Here is a 21085-nt window from a genome sequence, read left to right as displayed (position 1 = left end):
CTTACTTCCACTGCTCCACAGCTATATTTATGTTATTACTTTTTTTTTCATACTTCATTTCCCCCAAATGGTGCCACCATTTCTTCAGCACAGCCCTATTACCCACTCTCTGCCTTGCCCATCTCTGGTGAAGTAATAATTCTTTTTGATTAGGAGAGCATTCTTGAGGGCATTCCTCCTTTCCAGCAAGTATGCTTTTCTTACCCAGGTCCTTCCGACGTTTATATTCATTAATGTTAACATTGATCTCCTTGACTGCCAGGACTGCGTTGGTTAAGGGCACTTTATCGGGGTGGGATTCTGGAGTGGAATTCAGCAACTCCATTAGCAGGAGTGGATAACGCATTACCCTCTGGACCGGCTTGATGAGGAAGGAGCCCAGGTTAATGTAATTTGTGCATCCCCTGTAAGAGAGGGTAAAACAGAGACTTTTAATCAACTGTCAATAATACAGGGCCTATTCGTGGTGTCTGTGATTCTTAAAAATAGATAGCTGTGTTCTCTCACCCTCCTTTCCAATTTCATTCATTCAACGAATATTTTCTGGGCATCTAATAAATACCAGGTACTGTTCTACGTGCTGAGGATTTAATAGTGACCTGTCCTGGTGGAAGGAGACAGGCAATAAACAAACATACATTTGTTGGGAATGAATGTTCCCACTTCATTTGGTGGGAAGCACTATGGAGAAAAATATAGCAAAGCAGGTCTACTCCTAGGTTTCTGTCTATAAAGGAAGAAAAATCAAGAAATAAGCTTGTGCATCAAGGGCAAGGGACTTACCATTCTGTGTACAGGCTCCTACAGGGCGGCGAGCATGAAAAGAAAACAGACAGCTGCTTAGAGGTGATACTAATGCCGATTTTCAATTTCTCGGAATATATTAGAGTTCAACTAATGCCTATCAGATGAGCAGACAAAAAGAAATCACATGGGATAAAAGGAAAATTATAAATATCTATGGAGGCATATCCAGTTCATTAAAAAGTTAGTAAGCCCCTAACTTCACTCTGATCTACTTAGACACACATTATATCCTTATAACCTGCCTCTCTAACTCTGGGAAAATCTCACCTGAAGGTCAAGAATAAGTGAATTTGGTCTTCTTACCTCTGCTCTTGTGTATTTGGACCAAACTATCTTCCTGGCTGCTTCTTACCTGAACATGCTAATTTAATACTTTTGTATCTGTAGACACAAAGCAGGAAGCCACTTCAGATTTTCAAGGGAAAAGAGAATATGAGAGAAGAGCAAAAGACATAACAGGGCTTTAGGTTTAAAATAAGATGGATGTCACAAGAAGTCTAGACATATGCATGCAGTGACTTCTACAAGGCAGAACTAAAGAATTATGATGGAAGTGAAGTAGACAAAACTCCTACTTGAGATCAGCCAAGGAGTCCTGAAGATGCTTCTGGATCTTCTCATCCTTCTCATATATTTCCAGCAGTGAAATGGCCTCATCATGATTCTGGCAGTAAACCTTGTACGTTCCCTCAAGCTCATCCCGGTGATCAAGAAACACGGGACCTTTGGAATATACATAAACATACAGTGTGTGCCGTAACTTTCTTCTCAGTATCCTTAATGTAGAGTGGATAACCAAACTTTTGTCAGTTAAATCTTATCACAAGAAATAATGGGACTAACCATCCAATTTATAAGAAATTGCCATGAACCATCTCAAAATTATACTTATTTAAAGGAAAAATTAAGGGGCGCCTGGGTGGGTCAGTTGGTTAAGCGTCCGACTTCGGCTCAGGTCATGATCTCACAGTTCGTGGGTTCGAGCCCCGCATCAGGTTCTGTGCTGGCAGCTCAGAGCCTGGAGCCCGCTTCAGATTCTGTGTCTCCCTTTCTCTCTGCCCCTCTCCCACTCATGCTCTGTCTCTGTCTCAAAAATAAATAAACTCTAAAAACATAAATAAATAAAGGAAAATTTAAGAGAACCACGTCATCATGTGTTTCTTTTTTAGAACACACATGCGCGTGCGCACACACACAGACACAGCTGGTCCTGGAAACTGCCTCCAGTCCCCTCTCAGTCAGGCAGAGTAAGCTGTTTGCAAGGGTTCCCCATAAGTATGTGATCAGAACTGCAAGGGCCCTTCACTGTCTGAGCCCCAGGAAAATCACCAGAGTGAAGACATTCTTCCACAGCAGCAGTTTCTAACCTTTTCTTTGTTCATGAATTAAATACATGGGACTAGAAGTTTATTACATTACAATACCTACAATATAAAAAACCCCAAATCTGTGATATCACATGTGTACTCCTTTATAAAGCACTGAACAGCAAAATGTAGCTATGAATCTAATAATCCCCATAATTGCTCTTCCTCTGCCCCCTTTCCTTGGTTGTTCCTGCTTCAGCCTGTACAGCTCCGCAAAGTCCTCTCAGCCCTGTGCTCCTCTCCTAAAACATGATCCCACTTACGGCTTCCCTAGTAACTATTTCTACCAGCTGCTCAGGCAGAAAGCCGTCTATGGAACCCCATCACATTCTCTACAATGTTCCCTCTGTTCCATCTATGTGCTGTCCTATGGAACTGTCTATTCTGACAGATCAGTTTTCATTTATATTAAATCTGTGTCATTAATTACTGCTCCTTTCTGTGAGAGAAACTCAACTTCTTCATAAACATCCCACTCACGCCGCCCTCCCCCGGGCAGCCTCCCTTCGGTCTATTTCTGCAGCTCAGAAGGCACAGCAGCAGAATGGCTGGCTGCATTCCTGACCTTCAGGGCCACTTTGCAAGCCCTGAGCCATCCAGGCATCTATTTCCAATATCTACTATCTACTTGCCTTCTTTTCCTCTGTCATTCCTTCGTACACCTGTCCCTGCTGACATTCCCAGAACCTTCACTATCAAGCTGCTGCGGATGCACACTCCTCTATTCGCTGCTTTTCAACCTCCCTGATAGGCACTATTCTATATCAATCACCAACTAGCAAAGCTACATCTTAATTTCCAGGGTCCTTCAAACTGGGGGGTCACAACCCATAGATGGGTCATGCAATCTACTTTGTGGGTCATGATCAGTAGTTTGAAGAAATAAAATGGAATAGGAAAGAAAGTATCAGGAAACAGTGACCATAGTCAAAGTACAAACATAACTCACACTCACTCTCACACACACACACACACACACACACACACACACACACGAATCCTGGGTCATTATGCAAAAGATTTCTTTCTGTGGGACATGTTTAAAATTAATATTAATACTGTCACACTAATTGGCTAAAAGCCCCACAGTCCCTTTCCCTTTCCTTCTGGAGGGCAAAGCCATGATTCTGTTGCTATGTCCATTTCTCTCCCAGGTGAGTCAGGTAAACACTGCCTTGTCTAAGCCATCATGATCCCTTTCTCCTTTCCAGTATCAGTTCAGGCACATGCATGTGACCCAGGTCTGGTGAATGAGAAATCTGACAGGGGAGTACTGGAAAAGTCTGGCTCGCTCTTCGATAACAGAGGGTTATTTTCCTTCTGCTGGATGTTGTCATGTATGTAGTGGGATGACTAGAAATGTGGTGGCATCTGGTGACGATTCCAGGAAAACAGCAAAATGATAGGATGTCCCTTCCCATGTGGTACCAGAGCCGATCTGTATGAGCAACAGAATATGGCAGAAGTGACCGTATTGACATATCCAGGATCAGGTTAGAGAAGACACTGTGGGGTCCCAGCTTGAGCTTTCTCTCCCTCTTGGATCACGCACTGGGGACAGCCAGCTGCCATGTCATGACGACAGCCCATGGAGAGGCTCACAGGATAAGGAACCAGGGCCTGAAGAGATGAGTGAGCTTCCTCGGAAGTGGATCTTTGAGCCCCAGATGACAACAATCGAGGCCAACAACTTGATCCCAACCTCATGAGACCCTGAGCCAGAAGCACCCCACTCACCCACTCAAGGATTCCTCAGCCACAGGCACTGTGAGATAATATATGTTTCTTATTTAAAGCTGCTAAGTTTTGGTATAATTTGTCACACAGCAACAGATAATACAGTTCCCTTGTTTATTAAAAATAGATCACTGTTTTTCAAATATTTTTTGACAATAACCCACATGAATAAAAATATTTTAAATCATGACTCGGTGTACTTAACATGTAGAATTGAAATAAGAAGTAAGTTTCAAAAACCTGTAGCTGTGCTTATTATTTATAGTACATTCTGGTATTTTCTATTTTATTTTATTGAAAAAAGTACACTGGGTGCAACTTACTGTATCAATCTCATGACCCACTAGTGGTTTGCAACCGTCAGTCTGGAAACATCAGACCATGTGACATCTGAAACATCGTCTATTGCTAACATCCTGTGCCATGTCAAAGCAGGGGGCCAAATAACCTTTGAACTAAGTAACTAAACCTTCATTTACTAGCAAAGCTTCATTTTCCCATTTAGTACCAGCAAGCCTTCTTTACCTCCTACCTCCTGTCCATAAAGTTAAAAAAAAAAAANTCTCTTCTGCCTGGGAAGCTAGGACAGGTGGAACGGGGTGAGAGAGTATTGATTAGGGCAACACAGATTCATGTGAGCATGCTTCCAGGAATTCATAAAAGGTAAAAAAAAAAAAAAGGGGGGGTGGGGGTGGGGGGAGTTGGCATTGCTTCTGAAGCAAAAGCAAGAGCTCATACCTACAGCATCGCTGATTTCCAGATCAGCCAACAACTGCTTTGAGACCTTAATCACCATATGCATGTTTCCAAAAAGTCCTTCAAAATCAATGTTTGGTATCTGAGAATGGGAAACAAAATGCAAAGATGCATGGAAATGAAATTAATGACATATCATTCATATTAGGAACATCTTCAGGATGGTACAAAATTGTTCATCATCTTCACTCAATGTCACAAAGTTCCTAGAATAGGAATGTGCCAACATTCTCTTTAGTGTCACTTGTCCTTGAGCCACTAACTCTATGCTGCTTTACTCCCCTCCCCCACTACCTTAGTAAAATGACTGTGTTACCAATTTGGTCCATAATTATATTGGGATACAAATTCTCACTCAGTACCCAAAATTGGATGGCAGTGCCCACTTCCTATACTAGTTCTCAGGAGTGAATGCTCCAGAAGTACAAACCCAAGCCAAGCCCAGATGGTCACATAACAAACAGTAAGGACAATAAATCCCCAGGGTGCTGCTAACTGGTTTTGCCTACCGCCAGCATCTAGACAAGTACCTGGCACACACGCCACAGTCAAGGCTTCCTGAATATGCCCTGTACAGTCAGATGCTGGAGACCCATCACCCCTCACCCCCAGACTGCATCATATTATCATACAGCCTTCCCAACAAAGTGACACTCTAGACTGCCTAGAAGTGTTTTCAGCAGGAAACGTCCTGGGAGTCACTGTTTACGGACTGTAAGCCTGGTAAGCTAATAGTGGGCTTGAGCAGTAACAGGATGCTGGAACGGTAAGTTGACGACACACATATGTTGGGACCCTTGAATTAAGAACAGGAGCAGCAGCCACAGACTTTATTTGAAACCAGTAACCCTGTGGGGGAAGCACCCATATCCTAATGCTCCAGGCCTGGAGAATCCCATTCAAGGTAAAGCAAACCTTCTCCCACAGCTCCCACCTGTGCCTGCTGCAGGGGCACCATGATGTGCTCAATGCACATTTCCAGATCCCGGATGTAGTCTCTTTCCGTCTGCAGAAGTTCTTCTATCACCTTGGCTCTCTTCTCCAGCATCCTCTGCTCTGGGTTTTCAGTGTACACAGACCCAGGAGGGGCCACCGGTGATGAGGACTGGGAGGAGAGGAGCGTCATTTCTAGAACGGAAGAGAGAACTGGTCAGCAGTTCTGGATGTTGAAAGCAAGACTCTTCAACCGTTGAAGAGTCTTGGTTTAGGCTGAAAAGAACACATTCCTTGAGAACTAAAGTCTCACACCTGTCAACCATCAGGAATTCTGGTGACACCATCAGTTCTTATCATAAACAGGTGAAGGGCTGAGAAAGCCATCCCTATAGAGAGAACTTTTCTCACCTGGGTGATAACATTTCTAGAATTTGTCCTAAAAGGAGTAGCTAGCCCATTTTAGGGCGAACCTAAACCTCTTGGGAAAGAGACTCAGAGAAGTGCGGTTCTCAGAAAGAATTGCTTTCACTTACTTGGGTATAAAACCCAATGCATGATGTCAGCAGCAGAAATACTAAGCGGAAGTCAAAAACATTAAAAAGAATACTCTGGGGAACATAACAATGCCAACAAAGGAGAAGACAAGAGTTGGAGAGGAATTACCTGAGAACTGGGTGACTATAGGGCCTACCATGCTCCAGTCACTGTGGTAGAGGATTAACATGTACAATAACATACAAAAATTATTTAGATTCCCCCTATCAAAACATTAATGAAGACTGGAGCACCCTGTTAGGTCAAATGCCCAAGAATACAAAGGTAGTCAAAAGATGAAGTTCTTTTTAATGGTATCATCAATCAAAAGAACCTCTATAGAATTACACTGCATGATCTAAAAATTAAAACAAATATGTACCTTGTCATTAGCTTTTACAATAACATATTCATTAGATACAGATGATGAGTTATTTATAAAGATGGGATGGCATTTGCTCACTTAAAATTAACATTAAATACTAAAATAAACAATTGAGGGGCACCTGGGTGGCTCAGTTGGTTGGGCATCTGAGGTTGGGCATCTGACTTTGGCTCAGGTCATGATCTCACCGCTTGTGGGTTTGGGCCCCGCATCGGCCTCTGTGCTGACAGCTCGGGGCCTGCAGCCTGCTTCAGATTCTGTGTCTCCTTCTCTCTGCCCCTCCCCCACTCACACTCTGTCTCTCTCAAAAAAAGTGAATAAGTGTTTAAAAATTTAAAAAAATAAATTAATTAATTAAACAATCGAAAAGAATTCTACCAATGAAGCATTCTCCGCTCAGTTTATTTCAAATTTCTTTTCTTTTATTTAAAAATTTTTTTTAATGTTTATTTTTATATTTGGGAGAGACAGAATGTGAGTGGGGGAGGGGCAGAGAGAGAGGGAGATAGAACTTGAAGCAGGCTCCAGCTCTGAGCTGTCAGCACAGAGCCCGACACAGGGCTTGAACTCATGACCTGAGCCAAAGTCAGATGCTTAACTGACTGAGCCACGCAGGTGCCCTTGTTTCAAATTTCTTAAGATCCACTTTAAAAAACCTACAAATCTGGTCAGTAAATATGCTAGTCTGAGTGTGATCACAAGAATATGTTTACCAGATCTGAGAAACAAAACACCTAAGTAGTGCTTGCTTATACTATTTATTGAAAACTAGGCTTTCACATCAGATTTTAATCTCCAAAAATCTTCCCTACTGCCTCTTCTCTAAGAACTTAGGAATTCCAATGTTTAAAAAAGAATGCACCCAGATTCCAGTTTCTAAAAACGACTCTCCACTAAAAAAACAAAACAAAACAAACAAAAAACCCCCAGAATTCTTTGGAGAAATGTCTAATTACAAGACAGGCAAAGAAAGTACAGATGAACCTGAAACATCTAACGGCAGAAAGTAAGAAAGTGCTCAACAAAATGATGTAGGCATTTCAAAAAGGTTTGAAGTGGTTCCTAATGGCCAGATCTGGTAAAATCTGGGTATCAAATAAGCACAGCAATGAACTACAATCCATTGACTAAAATAAGAATCCAAGAGTTCATATTGACAACATATAAGTACATAAATAAATGGGGCAGAAGACATGTTTTTTCTTATGGTATAATGTCAACTAATAAATACAGAAGAAATGATGGGAGTTAGAAGATCATCATTTTGTAACATCAGAATAAAATTTGGTCCAGGAACGAATCTTCAGTGGATACTTCTGGTGTTGGTGGCGAGTCTGATGATGATCAGGATATTTGCAAAGTTTTGAGTTAGTTATTACAAATTACTTCTTAGTTACAAAAATGAAAAATAGTGACTATATATGGTGGAGAAAGGGAGAATATGATAATTGAATAATCAAAATTCATGTCACCAATAAGGGATAAATAGACATCATGTTTTTCCATTTGTCATATCTGGAAACACAATATCCCTTATGTGGAATCCAGTCAAAAATGCATAATCTGAGGGGTGCCTGGGTGGCTCAGTAGTTTAAATGTCCAGATTCTTGATTTCGGCTCAGGTCATAATCTCAGTTCCTGAGTTCAAGGCCCGTGATGGGCTTTGCACTGACAGTGGGGAGGCTGCTTGGGATTCTCTCTCTCTCTCTCTCTCTGCCCTTCTCTGTGCACTACTCTCTCTCAAAATAAATATTTTAAAAATCTGAAACAAATCTTGAGGAAAGATCAGACAAACCCAAACAGAGGATTTGCATTCTTCAAAATGTCATGTTATGAAAGACAAAAAGGGGCACCTGGCTGGCTCAGTTGGTGGAGCATGTGACTCTTGATCTTGAGGTCAAGTTCGAGTCCCACACTGGGGGTACAGTTTGCCACCCCCCCAAAAAAAAAGAAAAAGAAAAAGGAAGCCTGAGAGACAGTTCCCAATCAAAGATAACTGAGGAGGGGCACCTGGGTGGCTCAGTCAGTGAAGCATCCAATTTCAGCTCCGGTCATGATCTCATAGTTGGACTCAGGTCATGATCTCACGGTCTGTGAGTTCGAGCCCCGCATTGAGCTCTGTGCTGACAGCTCAGAGCCCAGAGCCTGTTGCGGATTCTGTGTTTCCTTCTCTCTCTGCCCCCTTCCCTGGTCATGCTCAGTCTCTCTCAAAAATAAACAAACAGTTTAAAATAGGCTAAAAAAAAAAAAAAAAAAAGATAACTGAGGAGATGACAGACAAATGCCATGTGTGATTCTGAACTGGATCCTGATCTGGAGATCAAACTGCTACAAAGGACAAAACTAGTATAATAGATGGAAGTTGAAATCTAGACTGTAAATTAGATAAACTATCAATTCAGTGAAAAATGTCCTGAAATGGTAAATCTATATAGAACATCCATGGTTCATACAAAATACACTCTGAAGCATACGAAAGGACATGATATATGCAACCTACACTCAGATAGTCAGTAAAGTATGTGTGCATGTGTATGTGTGTGTGTGGAGAGAGAGAGAATGAACACAAAAACACAGCAATATGTTAAACACTGGTGCATGGGAATAAAGGGTACAGAGGTTTTTTTGTACTACTGCAATAATCTGTAGTTTGTTTTTCAGAGTAAACAAAGGACACAATGGAAAAATGTCTTTCTTGAACTTTTTTTGGCAGAATGAATGACAAAATTTCAAGCATAACTCTTAATTCACTACAGTGCTAAATCATAATCCTAAACTAATTATACATTTTCAATAGCCTTGTTTTACACTTTCTTTGCAATTTCAAGCAATCAAATCTCAGTCTCAATTATGGTTTCATGAGTGGCAAGTTGAGAAGAGAAACTTGTTTTTAAAATTAATGATCTTTGGGGCACCTGGCTGGCTTGGTCAATTAAGCATCCAATTTCGACTCAGGTCATGATTTCATGGTTCGTGGGTTCAAGCCCCTCATCAGGCTCTGTGTTGGCAGTGCAGAGCCTACTTGGGATTCTCTCTCTTTCTCTGTCCCTATCCCATTGCTCGCTCGCTCTCTCTCTCTCTGTCTCTCTTTCGAGCTCAAAATAAATAAATAAACTTTTAAAATAATATTAAAAATTTATTATCTTTCTTATCTAAGTATAATTGACATACAACATTTATACTAGTTTCAGGCATACAACATAATGATGTTATTTTTAGAAGAAACTCATTTTTAATATAGGGCTAAAAAGTTCTGAAAGGAAGAATATTAATTGAATCCCTATCACGTGCAATGAGCTTTACATATTTATGTCCCTGAACTTATTTAATATTCATGCCAAAACTCTGAAGTTGTATGATTACTCGATTTAACAGAAAATCTGAGTTTTGAGAAGCTGACCCACTTGTCCCAGGTTATGTAGTAGTAATGGCAGTTCCGAAATTTGAATCTAAATATGTCAATCCAAATCCTATGCACTTACTCCTGTACCATTTTGCCTCCGAAGCCTGGACTCTCAACCAGAAAAGGTCAGGGTTTCAAATCTTGAAAATTCTCTGGAAACTATTCTACCTTGGGAATCAAAGCTCTCTTAATTATTATAGTTGAAGGCTTAAAATATCACCAAGTACTCATCAATCAAATGCCAGCAACCTACACTAAGAAACTCAGATTTGTATTAAAAGAGAAAAAAAGAAAGGGTAACAATTCTTTTAAACTACCAGCATGTCTTTTTTTTTTTTTTTGCAGGTGATTTATAAACCCTTGGCCCGCCTTAAAAAAACAAACGAACAAAAAAACCCAAAACAAGAACTCTGTAGCATGATTTAAAAATCCCTGTGGGATGTATCTGCAATTCTGACAAAACTATTCTACATGCTTCTGAAGATGCAGAAGACCCTCAAATTCTAAACACATATTAATTCTCAGGATTAAGTCAAACTAGAATTACCTAGCTTGAAATACTCCAAATGTAAAATTCTTTTATCATTCCAAATATTCATTCCTAAGGAAAAAGTCTGATCTAAAATTTTAGTGTCTGGGACGATCAAGAGAGAGAAGGTGGCTTGGCTGCTCACCGAGTGAAGCCTGCACTTCCCTCCTCTAGCTGGGCGGCCCGGCAAAGTCCTCTCTTTACCTCTGCGCCTCAGTGTCCTCATCTGTAAAATGAGGGTAATAACGCTCACTTTGCCAAGCTGGTGAGGGAATAAACAAGGTAGTAACCTGACACAAGTTAGTTCTGTTCCCACCTGGGGCCAGAAAATGCTGTCTGCACCAGAGTAAGGTTAAATGCACCACGTAGAAATGCTCTGTCCAGATACTACAACATTTTGCTTCTCCGTGAGAACAATAAAAGCTTCGGAAGCACTTGGAGGAAGCTGAGGCCCAGGACCAGACTACACTGCAGGGTGCAGACCAGCTCCCACCTTCCCCCCAGGGTGGCCCTGGAGGTGTTTAGGAGCTGGAGCCCAGGCAGACGGCACAGATTCACTTTCTATAAACTTGTAAATTTACAGATTTAATTTCTGTAAATTTACTTTCTGTACAATTGGTACTGAGTTGTTTTTTCCTTTTGCCCCACTTCCCAGTCCCACTGTCCCCCAACAAAATCCTGATCCCACCTCCTCTAATATCCCCCCAGCCCACAGATTAGTGCATATCATCAGGCTCCTTCCACGGTACTGTGAGGAAGGGATCCAGTGAACCCTCAACTCCACAAACCACACTTGAAAGCAGGATTGCAGAGAAAAGCCACTCACTTCTTCCCTTCCTCTGAAAGCTGCCTCCGGGTTTGGTGGGGGGAAATCTCAGAACTGCTGCGAGGTCCCAAGCCGCCCCTGGACGCCCCACCTGCTGCCACGGGCTGGCCTCCCCGAGAGGCACCTGCGGCCCCAAAAGGCTGCGGTGAGGACGTGTGGGTCCCAGGGTAACCGGCGAGTACTTTCTTCCCAGGGCTCTGGAATGCTCCGCACCCCCCAAATCCTTTGAATAGGGTAGGCATTTCCCCTAGGCTTTCCCACATTTACATATGAATCGCCCGAGCCCCTTAGGCTATCTCGGCCGGGAGGCTCTAAAGGACGGAGCTGGAATTCTCCAGAGGGACCGAGCTGCAGACCGTGGCCCAGCTTTGCTCAGACCCCTTCCCCTCTTGCATCCCTTTCCCCACTCCTGACTCAGTCACGATTTCACTTCTGGGGTTTTTAACCCAAGAATATTACCTCTCATTCCACATGCCCCTACTAAACTTTGTTTTAGGGGGATGCTCTTTTTAGGGAAGAATTTTGAAGGCCCATCCACCTCTCCCTTAAGAGGCCATGCTGTGAAGTGGGTGAACTTTTTCAACTTTGTCTGCCCTGGGACCTGGCTTTCTGCAGCTTTGCTGAGGGACCTGGACTTCCTTCTCTGGGGACCTTACCCTACTGCTAACAGAATGCAAGCCTCAGCCGGGCTGCTCCAAGCACAGCAAGAACCGTGCAGAGTAGTTCACAGGGGCCGGAAGCCCTGCTCACAGCTCACAAGCACTGACACTTAGAAAGGAACTGGGAGGAAAAGAAAGTTGTAGCACAAAAAGTTATTTTTTGTAAGACAAAGAAAATAGAGAAAAGGGAAAAGAGAAAAAAGAAATCCTGCAAAAAACCACTACATATTTCTATAAATGGACATAATACAGAAGTGCAAAGGAAAAGGGATGGAAGGAGGACACACCATCCTTACCAGTTCACCTCAGGGAGGGAACTGGATCAGGGGTAGAAGGCTCAATGGGGGCTTCAGCACTTAAAAAAAATTTTTTTTAACATTTATTTACTTCTGAGAGAGAGAGAGAGAGTGCGCGCGTGCGCACGCTTGCGTGAGATCACTAGTGGGGGAGGGGCAAAGAGTGAGGGGGACAGAGAATCCAAAGCAGGCTCCAGGCTCTGAGCTGTTAGCACAGAGCTCAACCAGAAGGTGGGGCTCAAATTCAAAATCATGAGTGCTGAGCTCAGGACCTCGGCCAATGTCGGATGTTCAACCGACTGAGCCACCCAAGTCAGCATTAAAAAAAAATTTTTTTTAATCTTTATTTTTGAGAGAGAGAGAGACAAGGCATGAGCAGAGGAGGGGCAGAGAGAGAGGGAAACACAGAATCCAAAGCAGGCTCCAGGGTCTGAGCTGTCAGCACAAGAACCTGACGTGGGGCTCAAACTCATGAGTCTCAAGTTCAAGACCTGAGCCTATGTCACTTAACCAACTGAGCCACCCACGTGCCGCAAGTCAGCATTTTTTAATCTCACAAGAATCTATTAATGTATTGCCAGTAATTTAAAATAAACTGACATGCTAACTAAGAAACTCTATGGTGAAATTCTGAGCAATCTCCAAGATGACAGCTTTTGGTAAATAGCCCTTCCCACCATGTCTCAAATCGCACCATTCACTTGGGAGGCCCATCTGGTTGGGAGCCCACAATGTGGCTTCCCTCCACCATCTAGTACAGCTCCTTTCAGCTTTACCTCCTAACAATACTTCTATGGCACCTGCTGCATATGTCAAGCACTATTCTAAGCACTTTACAAGCCTGGCTTATTTAATCTTCACACCACCGCCACCATGCTGTCCCCACTGTACTGAGGAGGAATGAAGAGAAAATCAGTGACTGGCCCAGTAAGCTCACGACTGGCTCCTGTCTGGGCCCCTGACAGCCGCTACTCTGCCTCCAGGCCAGTCATGGGATTTGTGACCTGAATTCTACCTTGGGTTTTGGTGGCCACCAGGTAGCTAATAACAAAACAGAGTGGCTCTAAAGCACAACTTAACCTCTGTAGAGCCATGGTTCACCCACCATTAAGTGAACAATTATGTACTGAGACCTATCCACACATGTTCGCATGATTATATCAATAAAACCTTGATAATTTATGGCAGAATACACGTGAAATGAAGCAACAGGTTTATCTTATCCTGTTTTTTGACAGCTTTCTGACTGACACGTCAATCATCTTTCTCCAGGAAGGGGAGAGCTCCCTTCATGAAACCTTGGCTCTTTCTTGTTAACCCTGATGGACATGGCGCCCAAAGGGATAGGACAGCAGGTAGAAGCTTTTAATACTTTCTCTCCTTCTTCAAAAGTCAAACCTTTTAACTCTGCAGTCTGCTTTTAGGAATTTATTACAAGTAAATCACTGGACAAATGCACAAGACATATATAGAGGGATGTTCTTCAATGTGTAAAAAAATTTATAAACAGTATAACCAGAAACTGCCAAACTTTCTCCAAAAAGCAGCCTGGTTAAATAAATTACAGCATATCTGTATGACAGAATACTATTACAGCCATTTAGTACACATTTATTTTTTTAAGTTCTTTTTTGTTTATTTGAGAGAGAGAGAGAGTATGTGTGCCTGAGTATGAGTGGGGGAGGGACAGAGAGACAGGGAGAGAGAGAGAATCCCAAGCAGCTCCATGCTGTCAGTGCAGGGCCTGATGCAGGGCTTGAACTCACAAACTGTGAGATCATGAGATCCAGAGCTGAGCCACAACCAAGAGCTGGATGCTTGACCGACTGAGCCACTCAGGTGCCCCTGAGTACACATTTATAAACATGGAATGTTGTCTATGTTTTGTTACATGAAAAAAGCATATTACAGAAGAGTTAATGAAAGAATTGTAATTCTGTTAAAAAGGGAAAATACTTTCAGTGTGTATATTTGAAAATGAGAAAGTCTTGATAGTGATGGAATTTCAGGTATCTTCTCCTTTCTTTGTATTTCCTAGTATTTCTGCAGTGAACATGTATGTTGCTATAACAAAGAATAATAAAGTGGGGGGAAAAACATTTGCTATGAGAATATTCTAATACCAACAGCTCTCAATTACTCTGTTAATCCATTTCAAATTCTTTCTTCGCTTTTTAATAACCTGAGGTTTCTTTCCTGACCTCAAGAACGCAGGTAAAGAGACACTGCTGAAGTAACAATTTGCCAGTCTCCTAAGAAAAGTAAACCCACACTAGCTTTTGTGAATTTGCTCTTCTTCCCCCCAGGCCCAACCGGAGGACTCAGAAATCCTGGTTTTCCTTGTCTCCGCACGACTGGCCAGGCCACCCCACCCCCACCTCAACTTTACCTCAAGCACCTACACAACTCCTTTTGGGAGAAGGTTTGCTCTCTGTTACACTTCTTGTACTGTGGTCTTTGGCTTTTCCTCAGGGGTCACAGCCACCCAACTTTGGAGAGGACTCAATGACATTTAGGTCCTAAATATCAAGCAGCAACTGAAAAAAGTGCTGCCTGTGGCTTTTGCTCAGTAACCGCCCAGCTACTCTGGCAAGAAGCCTCCAGCACAGTCCTGCTGGGAAGGTTGGGGGGGAGGAAGGGGGAAGCTCAGCTTAAAACTTCTCATTTCCCCTTTCCTTTTCCAGGCCCTGTCCAGGCCTTCAGAAGAGCAAAGGAGTCAAGTGCCCAAAGTACAGGAGTCCGCAATTTCTTCAACTGGCAGGATAGGAAGTTTAATTCTGGGACCAACTCAAACACCACTTTTGAACACTTACCAAATACACAAAAATCCTAGAGCGGTGTGCTGCTGGTGTGACATTATTATTATTTAACCTCTAGGCAGCAGAAATGAAATTATCAAGAGGGCGAAGATAGTTTTCATGAAACAAGTCACTAAAAATAATTTATCACTGTTTAATAAGCCAATTTTGATTATAGTCAGCCAACAAAACTCTATACGCAAAGCTTTATTTCTCTAAACACACACATTTAATATATTTACCAAGTCTCATGAGGGAAGTTACTATTGCTTTCGTTTTAAAAACGAGTAAACGGGCACAAACCAATGAAATGGCTTGCCTGTGACCACAGGGCTACATATTCAAAACTAGCATCCTGGAACAGTGCATTCCATGAAGGGTCAAGGCCTGTTCTGGATTATGTCTCTCTGTATGCACATGGCAGTTTCTGGCATTAGATTTCCAATTTTTAAAAAGTTTTTAAATTTTTATTTATTTATTTATTTATTTATTTCTGAGAGAGACAGAGAGAGAGAGAGACACACACACACCACGTGAGCAGGGGAGGGTCAGAGAAGAGAGACACAGAATCTGAAACAGGCTCCAGGCTCTGAGCTAGCTGTCAGCACAGAGCCCGACGCGGGGCTCGAACCCACGAACTGAACCGTGAGGTCATGACCTGAGCCGAGGTCAGACACAACCGACTGAGCCACCCAGGGGCCCCTATATTTCCAATTTTAATAATGACACTACAGTGATGCTTGAAAATTTGCTCATGTCCGTGCCCCTCTAGCTATTTTTGTAACATATTCTGTAAAACTAGACTTTCTTCAGTTTCTATGAGACAGTTTGCTTTCAGTCCTTCCACTTGGCCTCACAGTATTTTATGTATCTTTTATAACTGTACCCCCCCCACATCAGTACAGCTGAATTATAATCCTATTCAAGTTGTAACTACAAAACTTATGAATACTTTTTAAATATATTTACCTTGAGAGAGAGCACATACAAGTTGGGGAGGGGCAAAGAGAGAGGGAAAGAATCCCAAGCAGGCTCTGTGTTGTCAGCGATGAGCCCCATGTGGGGCTCCAACTTAGGAACAATATCATGACCTGAGCCTAAATCAAGAGTCTGTGCTTAACTGACTGAGGCACCCAGGGGCCCCTCTTTGAGTATTTAATAGAGAGCTACCAAGCAGAGTGCTGGGTGATGGCGCAAACATAGAGAAAGTTGAAATGCCCTCAAAAGCTTTCTTTACTCTCATCAGGAAAGTCATTTCGTCTGTCCTGTGTTCAAGAACAGCAAACAGAATAGGGCTAAACTAGATGTCTTTAAAGCTATTTCCATTTGACTTAATCTAGTTGAACAGGCAAAACAGAAGTTCATGAAACAAAAAAATAGTACAAAAGAGAATCAACTTAAGCATTAAGGGTTTTGGTTATATTTATTTGAAAGAAACCAATCTTTCAAAGATTATTTCCAAAATGATCCAATATTTTGATGGTAAATCTCATTAAACTTTGGATATCTGTCATTATACACGAGTATCTTATTTTCTAGTTGAAACATGGAAAAATATAAAACCTCAATAAAAGGAAAATAGAAATCGGGTTTTCCCTGGGACCCCAGTCATAAGTGCCATGCTGGTTTAAACAAGCTCTGGGTATCTCAGCAGTCACTCTATCCCCATCTCTCCCTTGGCTTCTATTTTTGGGCTGTAAGTGATGCTGCTTCTAGATCTTGAGAGAGCAGCAGATGTAGTGAATAAAGCAAACTACAAAAGCCCTGAGATCGAGCCCTGCCTCCCCTCTTACCTGTGTGATCTTGGACATGTTACAGGACCTCTCTGGGCCACTGTTTCTATATATATATATATATAACAAAGGGGTTGGGCCTTGTTGGTCACTTCCAAGATCTAAAATCTTACATGACTTCCTACTCTGTTACTTCACTTACTCTTCTCAGTTTGGAGTAACCACATCAACTACTAACTAGTCCCACAAGGAGTGCCACTTGGGTGTGTGCCTCTTTGGACACACCTAGCCAGTTGGCCACTTCCTTTAGCGAGCCCTGAGGACTGGGCACATGCTGCAATTATTATGGAACTTAGAACAGCAAACTTCCAGTGTTTGTTTCCTACTTAATCCTTGAACATGACAAGCTCAGCTGGTCTCCCCGCCTTTCTGCTCATCTTCTATCCTTTAAGTCCAACCATATGAAGGTTGGACTTCTCTAGTTCCTGAATTAGACTGTTCTCTGAACTTCCCTCCTCAAGCAGCAATACAAAACAATATGTACTATTTTATATATATTTTTAAAAACATTGCCAAGTCACATTTATTCTAGGTGTGTGATACTGGTTCAACTTTTGAAAATCAAACAATGTAATTCACCACATCAATAGGCAAAAGAAGAAAAATCATATGACCAAGTCAATTGATAGAGAAAATAAATACATTTGTAAAAATCCAACATCATATATAGTATGATGTATAGTAATAAATACCAGAAAGCTAGGAATAGAATGGAACTATCTCAACTTGGAACAGAACCCTGTATTAAAATCTTAGGGTGTTTACTTTTTTATGTACATATTCTGTGCCCCCAAACAGAATATTTCATTTGACAACACACATTCACTGAGCACCTGTGATATGCCAAGTACTGCTGGGTTCTAGAAACACCACCTTTACTACCATCACAAAGCTTGGACTCTATTGGACTTTTGTGCATACCTAATCCATAGTGCTTAGCACCGGGACTGGAACTTAATAAATGGCAATAATTATTATAACTTAGACTGAGTTATATATAACTGAGCACTACTCTACTATAGCTGGGATAGAAGATACTACCCAAAGATTTTGTCTTTGGTTTTTTGTTTTGTTTCATTTTGTTTTGTTTTAGAGAAGGGGAGAGAGAGAATCTTAAGCAGGCTCTATGCCCAGCACCGAGCTTGATGCGGGGCTCCATCTCACAATCCTTAGATCATCACCAGAGCTAAAATCAAGAGTCAGACACTTGCGGTGCCTGGGTGTCTCAGTCAGCTGAGCATCCAACTCTTGATTTCAGCTCAGGTAATGATCTTAACAGTTTGTGGGATTGAGTCCTGGGTCAGGCTCTGCAGTCACAGTACAGAACCTACTTGGGACTGTCTTTTCCCTCTCTCTCTTTGCCCCTTCCCTGCTCATTCTCCCTCAAAATTAATTAATTAATTTTAAAAAAAGAGTCAGACACTTAACAGACTAACCACTCAGGCCCCCTACTCAAAGATTTTTAAAAATCATGAACTATGCTAACTTTTATGAAAATTTTAGTTACAATTTAGGACCTCTGGCATTGGGGTAAATGAAGTTTCAATCTTCCTTTAAGCAGGGCAGGGGTTGGAGAATAAGAAAATCAAATTCCCTACCTCCAAATCACTGAGGAAAGACCTAGAGGAATTCTGTAATATTTTTTGTCTACGTATTACTGTAAGGGCAGCACTAAGTAGAAGCATCTCCACATTTCAGTAGATGCTAAGATGCATATTTTTGCACATTTTAACATCTCTGAAAGCAAGATATATTTTTCAAGTAATAGCATGTTAGTGTTTAATCAGAAGTTTTCTTTCTAGTGGTACATACAATTATTCAGTGTCTTACAACAGATGGTGTTTTAGATTCAATGAAATGCAATATATTCTGTATCCTCTTGGTTGATGATAAAAAAAATGGGGGGAGGGCTTTCTTAAAAAAAGAAAGAAAAGAAAAAAAGAGTTTCCTGATATGGTGGAATGAGGTCCGCTCTGGAACCACATATACAAACATGTCCCTTCCCACCAGAAATCACTGTGTGTAAACACTGTGGCTTGACAGCCTGATGGTCATGTCCAGCACAGGCACTTCCTGGTTTCTCAGGAAATAAACAAATTGGAAAGCTCTGGGGGATCAGGCTGGGTATGTTAAGTTTCTGAGCTCCCACTTTGACATTCCATTTAAGGCCAGGTCTGCCCTGGTTTTTGTAAGTTAGCAGCTTTGATTCACCCCTTCTCCCACCACACCCTCTAATAGCTCCAGGCCCAAGTGAAAGGAGATGCCCACAAAGGCACGTCTTCCTACCTACATTCAACATCTCACCTTTTCTTCATATCTGGCTTTTACAGAGACCTGGAATCTTCCCAGGCCAATATTCCTATGTTGTTGATGAAACATTATACAAAACCAATTTAGGTAATGGCTTGTGGGAAAAACATACAACCTACCTTGAGAATACAGCTCCTGACGGCAGAGGCAAGGTCTCTGGGTTGGGTTGGAGTCTGCCACACTGGATCGTTCCAACCCCGGGAGCACCTTATTTTCTCTCAGGCTTCCATTCTCTCCCAACTCAGGGAAATTTGGCCCTACACATATTGCCTTTTGCCTCCACATATTTACCCTTGCCCTCTCTTTTACCTCCTACCGACCCAATTATCCTCCAACAAGCAACAACACCTTGATTTTAAAAAGTAAGCACATGAAAGCTGTGTCCAACTCTGTGCCCCCTGAGCTACAGTCACAAGTCTTTGGTTCTTTTTGTGAGAGGTCTTGAAAGAGTGGTCTTCATGCCCCCCTTCTATGACTTCACCACCCATATGAGTCCTTTGCAAGTAATTCTGAATCATCATGGTTCCAGCAATATTGTCTTTTCAGTCAATGAATAGCCTCTTTGACAAATCCAATGGCATTTTCCTTGATTTCCCTGGGTCACTTCAAAGCACTAGCCCTAGTCTCTTACTTCAAATTCTCTGGTTTTCTCCTGACCTCCTCATACGATCTTGCCCCGTCCTTCTTGCTGTCCTCCCTCCTCCTCCGCCCACTCCTAAACTGTGGCTCAGTTCTCAGGCACTTGCTCTTCTCCCTAGTCGCTCCTTTCCTCAGAGAACGTATCCACTCACAGTTTCAGTGATTACAAGCGAGAATGCAGTCCCAGCCTGCCTTATTCCTCAGGCTCTGATCCAAACTAGCATCTGGTTTCTCAGATTCCAGTAGGCCAATGCTCCATACCCGGGGGTTCCTCCTTGTCACTACAACTATGTATCTTTGCTCATAAAGTTTCCCCAACCAGGAATGTTCCCCCTGCTTCTCTCTACCTATGTCAACCTCCATTACTCACTCTCTTCAGCTTTAGTTCAAGTTCAAACATCTTCCTAAAGTCTTTTCCCGTAACTCGACTGAGCTTTCTCCCTTCTGACTGTCCATAGCATTCACCATCTAAACCAAATATTTTTGTACTTTATTACGTTATTCATATTTTTACATTTTGCCTCTTCAATTGATCTGTAAACGTCTGTGTGTGTGCTGGCAGTGGGGGAGGTATCCTTCTCTGGATACCCCCATACTTGGTACAGTGCTGAGTATAAGTTCTAGTTATTAAATCCCTGTTGGACCTCATTCAAAGGGGATGTGGGATCTGTATACTGGCGAAAGGATGATGGTGGCTCATGTTTATTTTGCATTACTACATACCAGGCTCTACTGCACCATTCTAGGTACTTCTGTATCTATAAACTTACTTAATTCTCATAATATTGTCATGTAGGTATATCACTTGGTTTTCTTTTTTTTTTAATTTTTTAAATGTTTTTATTGATCTCTTAGAGAGAAAGCCAGTGTGAGCAGGGGAGTGTCAGAGAGAGAGGGAGACACAGAATCTAAAGCAGACTCCAGGCTCTGAGCTAGCTGTTAGCACAGAACCTGATGCGGGCCTCAAACCCACGAACCGTGAGATCATGACCTGAGCTCAAACCCACAAACTGTGAGATCATGATCTCACCCTGTGTCCAGAGTGGCAGAGACCTCTTGGCATCTGCCATACTCATGCCTTCTAATCAGCATATGAAATTTGCCAGGATGAAAAGCTAATGTCTTGGATTGACTGCCAGACATTTTATTCCAATAGTTTGACTACAGTCTGTAGCTACAAAGACATCATGTTTGTATACTTGAAATGAAAAGAAACCTTGACCGACAGAGTCCTAAAAGCTGAACTACCTGTGGAACACTGGCAAAAGTGCCTTCAAATCTATGCTGGGTTTTATCATCTCGGGAGAGAA

At 42.1% G+C, this 21085-nt stretch overlaps 1 protein-coding gene across 2 annotated transcripts in view; it reads right to left on the bottom strand.

Annotated features, from left to right (window-relative positions):
• The window catches only part of LOC120243194 (dynamin binding protein), a 111033-nt gene that overhangs the window by 18101 nt on the left and 71847 nt on the right, over nucleotides 1–21085 (bottom strand). For both annotated transcript variants that reach the window (XM_039249243.1, XM_039249244.1), the window contains 5 exons: nucleotides 5602–5795; nucleotides 4650–4749; nucleotides 1383–1530; nucleotides 784–801; nucleotides 205–404 (listed from right to left, as the gene is read on the bottom strand). In XM_039249243.1, coding sequence (XP_039105174.1) covers nucleotides 205–404; nucleotides 784–801; nucleotides 1383–1530; nucleotides 4650–4749; nucleotides 5602–5795 — 660 coding nt within the window. The remainder of the gene's footprint in view (nucleotides 1–204; nucleotides 405–783; nucleotides 802–1382; nucleotides 1531–4649; nucleotides 4750–5601; nucleotides 5796–21085) is intronic.

This window comes from Hyaena hyaena, unplaced genomic scaffold, assembly GCF_003009895.1.
Source record: "Hyaena hyaena isolate Hyena2069 unplaced genomic scaffold, ASM300989v1 scaffold_331, whole genome shotgun sequence".
Lineage (NCBI taxonomy): Eukaryota > Metazoa > Chordata > Mammalia > Carnivora > Hyaenidae > Hyaena > Hyaena hyaena.
The sequence above is the reverse complement of the archived record's forward strand: the minus strand, read 5'-3'. Positions and strand labels throughout refer to the sequence as shown.